Here is a 14606-nt window from a genome sequence, read left to right as displayed (position 1 = left end):
GGCCCAGCCCTGTTTTGCTAACTTGCCAGGTCTGAAGTTTCAAAGTGTCAGCTTTAAATTTTCAAGAACAAATTTTTCTCTTAGGCTGAGACTAAATATTTTAATGAACAGAGAAATGCATTAATAAAAACAGGAGTTTAATACTAAACAAAACCTTACCAAAAAGATTCCAAGACAGAAAGATATTTATTAGAGTACTTTATCTCCAGGGAATAATGACTACTAAACAATCAACATATCACAGCCTCAAAAACCTTCAAAGAGATCAGAATCCCTTCATGTTCACTTTTTCTTCTCTTTCCAAGGAAAACATCTCTGCAAATTCACACCATTTACAGCTCAAATTCTGCTTTGCTGATGGGAATGTTAAATTATTTGGGGATATGATGAAATATTTTTAATGTGAAAATAAAAGATTGTTTATAATTAAAGTGTCTCACTGTATGTCCAAGTTCTTCAGTTTTGAATTCAGCAAGCTCAAGAAGAATTGACAATTTCAAGAGCAATCAGCTTGAACCACCAGCCAGCACCCAAATATTTAGAGATATCCCTTTCAAACATCAGTTACAGAAAAGCTGTCATAAAAACATGTGCACACACACACACAAACACTGTTTTAACTGAAATTTAAAAACGCAGCACACAGTCTCTAAATTAACTATCAATTAAAAGAAAAAGATTAAGTACCACTTTAAAATTTCAATATTTATTTCCTCCCACCAGATGCCTACAGACAACTGAGATTTTCAAATGCATCCAAAATTCAATTCTCCAAGAAGAGAAAGCATAGCAGACTATATACATACATATATACATGTATGTATAACAGAACCTATCAGTTCTTACCTTAACCACAGTTATATCCAAGCCAGATAAGTGCAAAATTGGAGCAGCATTCTTTTCAAAAAGGGTCCTGGCTTTGCTAGAAGAAATAGAGGAAAAACTATTTCATCAGTCTGGTGGCTAAAAAATTAAAAAGGAAAGAAGCAAATGAATAACAAGAAGAAATCTAGTTAAGAAAAAGACATACAATTTACATAATAAGTCACTCAGCCTGTCAGTCCAGAAAGATGAGATTTGGTTTGGTTCAAATATATTAATTTAGACTCATACTTCAGATATGTCAGCTTTTTGTTCCAGTTTTAATAAATGCAGAAAAGGTTATCTAGCCTTCTCCAAAAATAATAAAAAAAAAAAATCAAAATAAGATCTCCAGAAAGAAATTTATTAGAAAATAAATGAGTTACAGAGCACCAGGCTTTAAAACCACAAAGAAGGCCAATCTAGGTTTTCAGAAAGAATTAAAAACAAAAAAAACAAAAAACAAAAAACCCCAAAACTTTTACATATTATTAAGTTTGGAAGCAAAATTTTACCTGACCTTCTTTTAAAGGACTCATGCATTTTATGCCTGTAACTGCATATTAAAATAATTATACCATTAATTATAAATTACTTGCAATAAGCAGAAACATGAGACTAGAAGACAGATTATTAGCTCTATGCATTTTTCAGCCATGGGTGTCTCGAACAAAAACACGCAAGTCCACGCAGTTCCATGTCAGACAAATCACTCCTCTGATATTGCTACTGAACCCCCACAGAGATACAACTGATAAGGGGCTTAGCTGATCAGCAGAAACAGACAGATATCATACCTAAGATGGCTGTTTTTCTGCTAATGAGTACTCAAAAAAGGTAGCCAACCTCTCCCAGGAGTTTTGTTCTGGGCCCATATTTGGCCTCTCAGTTTGCGGGCACATCCCTTTCAAGGGCAGGTTCCCACAAAAATAAGATCACTGTTGGCTAACTTCAACCCTTGAGGAAATCAAGGTCATACCCAATTTCTATAGTCTTTGAGGAAGAAAACAGAGGAGGAAAACAGGTGTCACACAGAAAAGCAGTGATGAAGGTCCTAACACAGGATAAAGGAAAACTTTTAAAAAAATAATTTGGAACTCATTCTTTCAACTTAAGCATCTACTTCTATTTCTCAAACCAATATTTTCTGGTCAATTAAATTTTGTAATAGTTCTACAGTACCAGCTTGGCATCAGAAGAAGGCAAAATATGAGCTAAAAAGTTTGTCTGTTTTTTATAGTGAATGGCAGATTAGAAATACAAAAAAAGTGTCTCACATAGGAGTGTAGGGGAGGGGGGATTTTACCCTTTGCAAGCTGCTGGGTTCAGAAACACTGTTGCTTTCTTCACTGGCATATTGGAAGGAATCAGCTGGTTGCCAAAAGCCTAAGAGAAAAAAAAGAGCAGAGTTCAGTTTTCTCTTCTAAGCATGTTGGTAAAACACTTCAAAACAATGAATCCCCACAAATGTCAGTGGGCTTTAATCCTCATGACAATCAAATGACTTCTATCTCCCATCATTGTACAGGGATCATCCTGTTCAGGGATCATTACACTGAGCAACAGCTAATATAATTGTCAAAAGGAATCTTGACCTCATCTTTATGATTTCACCATGATTTCTTTTGTATCAGCCCCTAACTTTCTGCCATGGGCAGAGATCGAGGAAACTATCCTTGATTCTAAGGTTACTCAATGTTCTTTCCTTATATAATTCTGATACAACTGCTTCTCACCTTCTCTGGGCATCTTTTTCCACGTCTGCCCTTCATTTCTTATCTCTCTTTTGCCCATTTTTGTATTTTCTATGCTTACATTTGAAGATAAGAAAGAACCATCACCACAGAATTTGCCCTGACCAATAAGCAAGCTCACTGTTTCTCCAATACTTTTTCTTCCTACTGTTTCCCTAAAACAATTACGGGATTCCTCTTCGACATCTAATCCAAATTTGAACAGGTGCCTTTTAAGTTATTTGGGAGTTACTTCATGCAGCCTCTTGGACATTCTAGCAATTTTTACCCATTTCTGCAGCTTTTCAGCACAGAAAGAGGCAAGAAAAGGCAAGGCTTCCACACGGTACTTTTCTCTCTCTAAACCCCTTTTACCTCACCTAAAGGCATCTTCACTACCACACCAAATCAATCTGTTTTTATGAGCACACGGATGACAATGTACTTGGAAGCACCATCCAGAAGTCCCCAAAATAAAGCAGAATCAAGAGACTACTGCACTAAACACAAGACAGAGACAACTGTCTGTCTTTTTTTCCCTTTGTCTTGAAAGCTAATCCTCTGGCAGGAATTTTCATATTGAAGAATATGGACACTGTATACAAAGCACATTAGATTGTAGTGATCACTGGCTGTTCAAAGCTGAGGTTAATTCCACTTGACACTTTGCTGAAGAAACCTCTATTAAAAGAAGTGTGCAGCTGGATATGCAGCTTAAAACATTCAAATTTCTTCTTCAAGAAAAGAAAAAGGATGGGAAAAGTTGCTGAGGGCAAAAGAATGGTCAAAGAAAGAGGAAAAAAAATCAACACCTCTTTAGCTTTAGTCAAAAAACAGCCAAAAAAAAACCCAGATTTAATTTATTGCAATTGTTGAGGAGGGAGAATCAGGAAACATGGAGACGTCCTTAATACTCCTCTGGCATGTTACAGCTGGTAGAAAGAATTAAATACTCACTTGGGGGGTACAATGTGATGTTTTTGCTTACTCTAAACAAACAACCTAACAAGGCTCATACTCATAAACGGTTTTTGAGTAATGACATAATCATTCCTTTATGGTATATACTTAGGTATTTATGTTAGATATGGGGGTATTTCTAAAGCAAATTCTAATTTTTAAGGCAGGAAATTTAAAAAATGCACCATTTTAGAAATTGTTTTAATAATTTTTCTTATGTTCAGATGGAACTTCTGTATTTCATTTTGTGCCTGTTGCCTTTCATCCTGTCCTAGGCACCACTGAAAAGAGTCTGGCTCTATCTTCTTGACACCCTCCCTTCAGATATTTATACACATTGATAAAATCTCCCTGAGCAAACAGATACTGAGGTACTAACTGATATTCATCAGCGATATAAAAAACTTCTATCACCTTGATATCTAAGCAGTGAAAATGAATACAGAAAACATAAATATCAAGAACAACTGATATTATCAATTGGAATCCCATCTGACTCCGAAGGTATGATTTATGAAAATGGGATTTTCAGAAAAAGGTTTTTCTTTTCCTTCTTTGAGACTTGAGCTTTGTTATATCAATTCTGGGAAGAAGCTCCACATCCCAGAGCAAGTTGCTGTGAACATCTTTCCCTCAACATCTGGCAGGCTAAAACTGGGATTTTTCAGATGCACCACAGTTACAAAGCAGGGTAATCTCAAGCAAGGTTCTTTAATGAGAAAAACGATTTTCACCATTTGTTTTAGGATCTAGTACATAGTAGCGATGGGAGCAATATCACACCTGCAAAACCTCTAAGTTCTGTCGTGGAGAAGTAGGTTTAGAATAAGATTTATTTGCAGGAGGCAGAAAGACTCTTAAAATCCTACACCACACCAATGAGGTAATCAGAGCAGGTTAACAGTATCTGTGCTATGATGTAATCCATGAGCAGCAGCACTTGCACCAGTGAAAGAACACTTATTAAGGGAAGGATTTCTTTATGGGAATATTACAGTAAGGAAATTTGTCCACTGCTTGTTGCCCATGAAGACCACAAGCTACAAAAAGCAATAGCCAGTATCTTCAGAGAACAACTAGCTTCCCTCTCTCAGAACACCAGTTTTCTTGTCAGTGATTAGAGACTGAATGATCTCCATTTAGTCGCATGGGTCTTCAAAAATGCTAGGTCAGTCTTCATGCTTAGTACCTTTGATAAAGGCACTCTAGATTGAAAGGATAAGTGCAAGCTCTCTCCAGCTGAGCACTAACGTGAAGCAGCTTGAGCTGCCTTTGCCCAGACTGCAACCGTTGTGGTGGATCTGAGATTTCAAACTTCTGTCACATCAACAAACCACCTTTCAACCAGAACTTTACAGGCATGGAGTAATTAAACTGGCAGAAATGGAAGACTGGGTAGCCGGAGCAGTAACTAGGATTACCCTAATGATACCATTGCACTGTTCACGGCAGCAGCAGAGCCAGGGCATTACAGGTACAGTACTCCAGCTGGTGGCTGGCAGCATTGTCCACCAGTTGGCACTTTGGCAAAAGAACACAGATGGCATCGTTATAAGGCTTGTCACGTAGAGAGGGCCTGCTGGGAAAAATCTCAGGAGCCCTGCACAACCAAGATAAGAGGGGGGTTTTAACCTAATTTTATCACTTTAAATGGTATTACCTGGGCTTCTTGGCATGCAGCTCTTCGTAGCAGGTTATCACTATTAGGCAAGACAGAATAGAAAGTGGACATTAGGTAGAATAAGTTTAAAACAATTTGCTCATTTTCCAAAAATAGATGCATACCCTTCTTATATATGCTTTGACAGCCCTGAGATTAAAAAAACATGGTTAATACCTATTTAACATATTTTTAAGGATAAAACACACCCATTTAAGCACACATGCATACATTTTTTTCTGCATGAGCATACAAACATCCCTTATATTGTAAAGTAGAAAACAGACCAGTGTTCCAAGTTTGCTAAGATTATATAAGCTATGAGACACTGTATAACTGTGACCTTTTTAAAATTGCTACATAACTGCACTCAAGATCTAAGCTTTCTTTTTTTTTTTTAAATGTTAAAACTGCCTGTTATTTATGCTGAGGCTACTTACCATTCTGGCAGCATAGAAGGGATTTATAGTAGCCTTAAGTGCAATTTACATGGACTTAAACCTCTGTGTGTTATAAATGTGAACTCCCTTCTCCACTGGCTTGTGAGCTGAACTCAGGTTATCACAGTACCTATCACCCCTGTACGTCTGAAGATGGTGTAAAGCAGTAACTCAGAGAGGTGAGAATCACTTAACTCACCTCAGTTAAGTTTAAAAGTAAATAAGAAAATACCAGTATTAGAGACGCTACTGAATATCATTTAAAAAAAAAAAAAAAAACACACCTTTCCAGACTACTATTTGTGCTTGTCATTGCTGATGTACAGCATTAGCAAGGTAGCACGAAGGGCACAGTTGGCAAGTCAACTGGAAATAGAGCTACTGAGCAAGAATCAAAATCCAGTTCTTTCTCAGACCAAAATCCAGTTCTTTCTCAGACCAAGAGAAGCCCTATTGGGTCTCACAGACAAGAAAAGGAGTGCTATTCTGCAGTGCCAAAAGTTTTACCCGGCCTCTAACTACCAAAGTCACTTCCTCCTCCTTGCTAAAATTGAAAAAAATCCATCAACTTCCCCTTGGCAATTTCTGGCAAGGCAGTACATTACTGTTGCAAAAATCTCCAGTACAATTAAAAACAAACAAACAAAAAAAAATAGCATAATATACACCAAAATTAACACAACAATGAAAAACAATTGACTAGGAAAGCAGCACACTTCTGCCACAAACTTTGGTTCATTAGGCCAAATTCTGCAATGGAAATGGCAGAACAGAAGGCAAGGCCCTGGTCAGAATTTTTGGACCAAAATAGAGATGATATTCAATTCTGCAAGCTTACACTATTCACCTATCACTGAAGCTACATAAGCTGCTCTTTTTGACATCACCAAAAGATGCTGCAATGTCCCAAAAGGAAAAGTAGAGTGACTTCAGGGGAGGAATAAAGTTGAGTACTGAAAAAATAACTCTACAACTAAAGAGCAACAGAAGTATTCTTAGTAACAATAAAAAGACAAAAGGAAGAATTTGAGCATGGAAAAAGAAAACATGTAAACAATACATCACCAGGATAGCACATAACTGGAGTATTAAAAAAAAAAATTCTGGAGACAGAAGCATGCCTTTAACTTAATAATCACTCTTTAAAACCTCTGTAATAAGTCATTTGTATTAAGAACCAGAAATATTACTTACAGGAGAGACAGGTGTTTTTAATTGCAGTAATTTTAAGAAAGAGTACTAGATAAAATAACTCTCCTTATGAAAAGGTTTGGATACCAAGCTAGGTAAAATTCCCACAGCTAATTCTAGCTCAGTCAAGGAAGTACTACAGGCTAACAAGCCCACGTTGTACTGCTGGTTAGAAGTTCTTTATATAGTGACTTTTATTTTTTTTCCCCTGTGACTACATGTGGACAGAACAAATGCTCAACAATTGCAATTTTGATATGTAGACCTGAACTATTACGGGGTATCGAAAAAAACCTCCCTATCAATTGATGGCTGCACAGGACCACAGCTGTTGCATATGAGAATTGCTGTCCTAACCTTATTAACAACTTTCAGTCAAATCCACGTTATCTATTTACTTCACATTGATGCTATTTTTGTTCAGAGATCAAACTGGGTCATATTTCAGCCAGCCATGTCTTCATAGAACCTGCAACCTAATGCTCTAGTGTTAATCACTTTTAAAATTGAGCCCAGTACAACTTTTCAAATGCAAGCAAAAGACACTGTGCTGTCTGCCCTAGCCTGCAAAGATCCTCAATGCAACAGTCAAGGATGCAAGCTTGATTCACCTCAGCGGAGTGAACCAGGCTTGATAGTTTAGAGGTCACATTAAGCTTATTTTCTCCTGCACTGAAGCACTTACAGAAAGAAGAAAGTCCACTCTGAGGCATTTCATTCTGGTGTCAAAAGGAAAGGTTTAGGTTCTTAGACTAGAAGAACCACACTTGTCCAGCAACTTATAGATGATTTGATTTTCTCTCCAGTAAAACACCATGCACAGAATCCCAGGCCATCCTAGCCACATTCCCAGGCTTCCCCCTGATTCAATAGGACATTTATTTTTTAAAGTTTAGTTTAAGAATTTCAGATAAGAGGAGAACTTTCTTTCCTTAACACATTATTTAAATGGTCAACTATCTTCACCCTCAAGAAAAAAAAATAATTAAAAAAAAAGCAGAAATACACATACAGGTGAGAACATCACTCTTTCTGTATTACAATTCTTGCCTTTGTTCATCTTGTGTGGTTGACCTGGAATCCCACAAGTGAGTTTGAAAGGCCTCTGCACGTCAAACTAATTATTAAATACAGCTACAAAAATATTAAAAATAACAAAAAGTAACTTTTTTAGTCTTCTGTCTCAGTATGTATTAGATTATCTAAATATGTCTGCTTACCAGCTCCAAGAGTAAAAGAGACTTTAATGAGAAACATAAAATTTTGTCAATTTTTTTTGTATTTTATTGACTAGCACTGCAGAGTAACAAAGCAGTATCAGTAACACTCCAAAACAAGAAGGTGGAGACAGAGGAAAATTACAGATCAAGTTATTGTACTGCCTGAAAGAATACATGAGGATTTCTTATGACTAGCATCATATCCACAGCAAACTAAAAATCAGTTCTTACTTTACATTTCCCTTACGGGCTTATAGACACAAACATCTGTAAACATTTCATGCATGAAAGCTGCCTGAAGGCCCAGATCCCATAGAACAACTCAACAGCAAACACAGGGCTATGCCAAATTAAGGAAAGAACATAGAAAGAAAGAGTGAGCAACTGTCCAAAACTCATCACACAGCAGCTATGCCAGAACACACAGGGCTGTTACAGCCCCGTACCTGTAAGAACTGCTTGAATTGAGGCTGTTCTGATTTATGTCTTCAACATCCTCAGCATAGGACTGGTAACCACTGCTCCTGTCATAAACGTTTTCAGCCAAAATTGGGAATTAACACTGTTACACATAGAGATCTGCACAATTTAGTATGTATGCTCCTCCAGTTGAGAGTGCATCCTCTGCACAAGTGCCAGCAGAGGCCAGGGCTGAAAGGATGGTTCCCATGAAGAAAGGTCAATCACGGCAGCAACGAACTCAACAAACAGAAGACAGCAAACAAACTGAACAAGCTGTTTGAGGCCCATGGCAGCAGCAAGAGTCAGCCCACATCTTAAAGCCAACCAAAGCAACTCCCCTAGAAGTGGCCATACTACAATGCAGAGAGAAGTTCAGATGTGAGATTCCCATTTCCAAAAGCATTATCAGCATTAAATCTAAGACTACCAAGTACATTCAAGCAATAAGAAGCCTAAAAGTACTCAAGTTCAGTGTCTGGATCAAAACACACTGCTTTGTGAATATACAGGAGGGGAGCTTGACCAAAGTTGTGCACGCAGTACCAGCTCTCGAGAGCTATAACAGAACTCCTAAAAGAGAGTTTATGCTATCAAAGAGCATTTTGACTGCTTCCAATATAGCAAGACCACTCTTTGCTTCATATAAGCATTTATTTCTAGCTTGATTTTGGAAAGACATGAAAGTCAAATCTTAGTTTGCATCAGCTTTCTCCAAGACTTAAAATCTATGCTCAACATTTTTGATGAAATTAATAATAAAAAGGCAGTCACTCAGGAAGAGGTATGCAGAAAGGTGATGAAGTGAGTTGGCAAACAGACAGAGACTAGCAATCAAATTACAGATAACAATGAAAATCAGATTACTGTCACAGTGTCAAAGGCCCATAAGCCTTTCCAGTATTTTCTACACAGAAAGTCAACACTAATATACATAGAGTTAAGCTAATTATCTGAGGGGTCCACTGCCTCCATACAACACAAAAGTCCCCATCCTGGCATGGTGATGATCAGCTAATCAACAGTACAACTGTAATAGTCTGGCCAAGTCTGACAATCAGTTTAGCAGATGTTCAGCACACTGGAGAAGACTAAATTTCTGCTGATTTGACATAGCTGGTGACTCACTGCACCATCTGGATATATAAACAGTAGCAATAGCTCTTTTCAGGAGGAATGATCCAGGACATGAGCTGAGAAGGTGAGAGGAGCGTCAAAAGCTCTCAAATATGGTGGAAATTTTCAAACAATCTTATGGTATCTTCTTGCTATTTTCTTTGCCAATCAAGTAACATTTCAAGAAAATAATTTGAATTTTATACTATGACTACTTATACCAATTAAGTCAATGAGCACCACCAGCTACCCAACAGGAACACAGCCAGTATTAAGTTGCATGCCCTTTTTTCATCCTACTAGAAAACAAAAAAAATCCCCCAAAACAAAACAAGCTTAATACTTTATCTGTAATCACTTTCCTGTAAATATGTATGTGACTTTAAACAGAATTATGGTATATAATTATATATACACAATGATACTGCGTATAAGCATGTATCTGCACACACCCTCTAAGCTTTGATCTAGTATAGAATTCAGCCTCCCTCATACTTGTAGTATGATATGCTAGACTAAATTGACGGTAATATGTGAATTCATGTAATCCAGCAAAATTAAAGGGAGACAATCTCACATGTGACAACACTGAGTTCTCCTTTTACTCTTCTACTACTACAAGGCTATTCTCTATCCCAAATGCAGGAACTTGGATATTTTAAGCATTTTAGTTAATAGTAGTTCAGCCAGACATAATGCCTAGTACTGCACACATCAGCTTATATATGAAAAACTTTTGCTACTTCCAGAACTATGCCTCTTTTGAAGAGGCATGTCCCATTACATTACATATTTAGAATGCCAGAATCACAAATGGGGAGATGGAGAAATCAACACAAGGTTTCCTCTTTATTCTTCCCCTCACCCCCCCAAAAAAACTTATTTTCAAATCAGTCAGTATTTGAACAAATGCCTCCAAAGATGGAAGACTGCCACACTGATCACAGTGTAACCCAGTACAGCCTGTGATATGACTGGAGGGGGACACCTAGGTCCATTTTGCAACAGGGAAGAGAGGCACAGGGAACAAGTCTGGAGAAGGTAACATTCTCCTTGTCCAGATTTGTCCATGTAGCATCCTCCAAAGTCATAACCAAGTACTCAAGAACTCTTCTGTCCCTTTGGACTTGTAGAGGCTGACTTCAGAAGAGCTGTCTTTTATTTGCAGGAGAGGTTGTTATTTCCAGTAGCTCCACTTAATGCAAGCATCATAGCTTCTGCATCCAAAACAAGCAGGAACCTTGAGAAGCCAAAAAAGCTAAATGATCTTCTCCTTGAAAGAGAAATATGTTAGAAAATCCAAAAGGACAGAAAAGCCAAGGGCAGGGGGAAATCTTTCTTCAGCTGCAAAGGAGTGAGCAACACCTCAAACAGCTAATTCCAGGAAGTCAGAGGCTAACCTGAATTGAAGTGATGCTAAAGAGAGCCCCTTCATCAAAAACTCCAGCAATTCCAGAAACTGAAGCACAAGACTTCACTAAACCTTTAATCTGTTCTAAAATGACAAATAAAAGTCTAGTCAAGTATGCCTCATGCATAGTAATTTAGCCTCAGATGTCGATAACAGCAAGCCTCACAGCCAGCATGGCCTATGTATGGTTCCCTTTTTAACCACTTCAAATGTTGCCCGGAGCAGTTAGTGCACGGGGCTAAAGGCACATCTCCTGCTGCCCAGCATAACTAGTACTTAAAAAAAGAAACTGGGGACAGGGGTGACACAGGAAGAAAAAAAAAAAATCCACATTTGGAGGAAAACCAGAAGCTGCAGACAGGGATCTCTATTCCCTGTTATCCAGCAGTCACAGGATAAAGCCACCTCTATGCACAGGGCAGCATATAGGGGCTGCTGAGACAACCTCTGCATTTTTGCACTCTTAGCATCAGACTCTTCTGTTACTCCTCATTTTTCTACGCCCTGGCAGAAACAATCCTCCACAGAGATCAAGATCAAGAAGTGACCAGTTGTCACTTTATACAAACAGTATTTAAACCTCTGAAAACAGTACTTTACAGCTGTGCTTCAGGCTACATCAAAGTACACAGAGCAGACTGTCATCACAGGATTTCTTACCTTGCATCTCCTTGGCATGGTAAGGAAATGCTGTGTTATCCTGTCTGGATAAAAGACGAAACTTAAGAATGGGATGTGTAAACATTTTATTTTTCTTTACTTCATCTTCGGGGTTAAAGCACTGTGCCTACTACATTTGACACAAATAACCTCTGAGCACTTAAATTTAGATATTGAAAGTTCAGTTTTTGTTTGTTTGCCTTTCATATTTTCCTCTTTATTCATTTTTGGGTTAACTGTGGTTAAGTTTCACTTTCTCCTTGATCATTGACTTGTTTTCATGGGTCCTGCGCAAAGGGAACTACACAGCAAATGAATACAACTGAAACCAACAGTATATAGGCACATAAACTCATAGAAAGAACAAAAAAGCGGAGACTGGTTATGTCTGACAGTGCTCCTATGCCTCCTCAAGTGACCATTCTACATAGGCACAAGGAGCACATTTAGTCTTTTCCTTAATGTTCTATTTCAGTAGCTCTACAGTACTCAGATCTGAAATGCACTTTGTTCGCTGCCATTAGCATCTGCAGCAACAGAAGATTGATAAAGAGCAACTTACATACACAGGGTATATGGGAAGATCACAGGAAGTTCTGACTTGCCAGACAACCTCTTGTATGAGTGCTACCGAACAATTTCTTCCTCCTTGTTTTGTACATAAATTTTTGGCTGTTAAATTTACTCTGGCTAAGAGGTATCCAGAATGATAGAACTTCAAATAATTACTTAGATACATTTTGCTACTTTATCTGAAGTTAAAGTTAGAGTCTTTAGAAGCGAAAGTGGACTGTAAGCTCAGTGATTCACTGACACTACAGGAAGGCATCAAAAAACCAACCTGTTTAGAACAGATACTTCTGCTTACAACACAGCAGTACACTCTGTATTTCTTTTCTATGTTGGCCTATGTAGGCATATACATGAAATCATGACCTTGTTACTACCATTTTTGCTCACCTGAAGTAATTCTCCATCTTATCATAACCTTCCCTACAATCAGCAATTACCAAAAAAAAGTGTGGATGGAGAGTTTTTTGCTGTTTGCCTGCAGTCAACTAAGCCTTAATGCTTCAGGTAGGACATAAGCAACTAAAGCAGATGTACCATTCAAAACAAAGACTGATTTAATGCTAAAGTCCCCAGGCAGAAGGAGATAAACAAAGAAGGAAAGTGTAACACACACCATAAGCAGATTTATTTTCCTAAGTTTTCTGCTGAGGCTTTGGCAGCATTTTAACGTAAGTAGAAAAGAACACTGTTAAAAAATCCTGGCTTAACAATTAAAAAGACACAAGATAATGACAGAAAATACGGTAGCAACAGAAAGAACAATTTTAAAAAATAATTTGACTATACTTACATTTTAGTCAAGTATATTAACTCTAATCTTAAAGAGCAGGGATTAAAATATAGGCCTAGCTATTTAAAAAAAGTAAACTAGGATTTTGACTACTATAAGGAGCATTTGGTCCACAGATAACAAATGTGGAAATGATACCTGGCTATGTATGATTTATGTTACAACACAGTTACTGCAGTAATTGATGAGTTTCTTCCAGTTACACTGGTGACAAGAGCAAAACATACACACTACAAAAGTCTGCACAACTGCTGCTAATGCTGCGCATCTCAGAAGGCACAAATTCTCATGCAATAAAAATCTGGCCATCTCTGAGAGATCTGACACCATCAAAAAAATAGAGACATGAAAGCCCCTGGGCAAATGACCACAATCTCATAATAACCTCCTTCTGTACATGAAGCTGATTTCCATTCGGCTACCAATGATTTGTATCAGTGGAATCATTTGCAGGTATAGGGCCTACATTTTCATTCATCATTACAATATTGCTTAAAAGCAAGTAACCCAATGACATACATGTATCTGACTGCATTTTTAAGTAGGAAGAGAAAAATCTTTCTCCTCTGCAGCTGACCCAAAAAAGACTCAAGCTACTTTGACACAAAGTTTGTTTAAAGCTACTCTGCCACAGCGTCAGCGTTACTACAGGTTACCAACTGAACTAGACCAAAACTCACAATAAGCCAACACTAGAAGTCACAAGAAGAATTTAATCCTTTTTAGCACCACGACTGGATGGAGCGGCAACAGATATCACCCCGAGGAGACTCCCATGCTTTGGAATGTACTTAGAAAGACAGATGGGAACTTCTCCAACAGGAAAACCCCACACTAGCAGTCACAGGGGAAGGAAAGGGAAGGGCTTTGAAAGATGGTCCCGTTCTGTGAGAAGCTGAGAACGCTGTGGCAGCTCCCCTTCTCTTTAGGGGGCCAGTGGCTTTTTAAAGGATACGAAAAAACCCCCAGCCTCGGTGCCAGAAAGGCTGGAGCTCCCCCTGCTCTTCCCACGGCTGCGGCCTCCCCGCGGGGCCTCGCCCGGGGGGGGGGGGGATGCTCGCTCTACCCGCCCTCCCCCGGCCCCTGCCGCGGCCCGGCGGTCGTTACCGGTGCTTGCCATGGAGCCAGCTGCCCCCCCAGGAGAGCAGGCAGGCCCCAACCGTCGTTTTCTTCCAGTGGTTCCGCAGGGTCTTGAGCGCGCTGACCACCCTGGCCATGGCGTACGGCCGCCCGCGCGCGGAGGCCGCCACGCGGGGCTCCCGGCGAACCGTTGGGCGGCGGCTACCGCCACGGGGCCGCCCACCCGCCGCCCGCCCCGGCTGGAAACGGCTCCCCCGGCACTCGCGTTCCGCGCAGCAACGGTCCCCCCACCCCCGAAACCGGTACCCCAACGCTGCCCGCCGCAGTTAAAACACATAACTCCCCCCCGCCACCCGCCGAGGCGTTAGGCCGAGGCCATTTGGGAGGGGGTCGAGGTGACACCGAAGTGTCCCTTAGGGGGTGACGCTTGCAAGCGGAGGGGTGTTTTGCCA

At 39.3% G+C, this 14606-nt stretch overlaps 1 protein-coding gene across 4 annotated transcripts in view; it reads right to left on the bottom strand.

Moving 5' to 3' along the window:
- AGK (acylglycerol kinase) overlaps window positions 1-14356 on the bottom strand; it is a 43872-nt gene extending 29516 nt beyond the window's left edge. For all 4 annotated transcript variants that reach the window (XM_026083883.1, XM_026083884.1, XM_026083887.1 and 1 more), the window contains exons 1-4: window positions 14182-14356; window positions 5215-5254; window positions 2168-2247; window positions 847-922 (exon numbers count right to left, since the gene is read on the bottom strand). In XM_026083883.1, coding sequence (XP_025939668.1) covers window positions 847-922; window positions 2168-2247; window positions 5215-5254; window positions 14182-14291 — 306 coding nt within the window. In that variant the 5' untranslated portion in view covers window positions 14292-14356. The remainder of the gene's footprint in view (window positions 1-846; window positions 923-2167; window positions 2248-5214; window positions 5255-14181) is intronic.
- Window positions 14357-14606: the final 250 nt, after the last annotated feature.

Source organism: Apteryx rowi, unplaced genomic scaffold (assembly GCF_003343035.1).
Source record: "Apteryx rowi isolate R43461 unplaced genomic scaffold, aptRow1 scaffold_62, whole genome shotgun sequence".
In the NCBI taxonomy this organism is placed as follows: Eukaryota; Metazoa; Chordata; class Aves; order Apterygiformes; family Apterygidae; genus Apteryx; species Apteryx rowi.
Note: the sequence above shows the minus strand (reverse complement) of the source record. Positions and strands in the feature narration are given on the sequence as shown.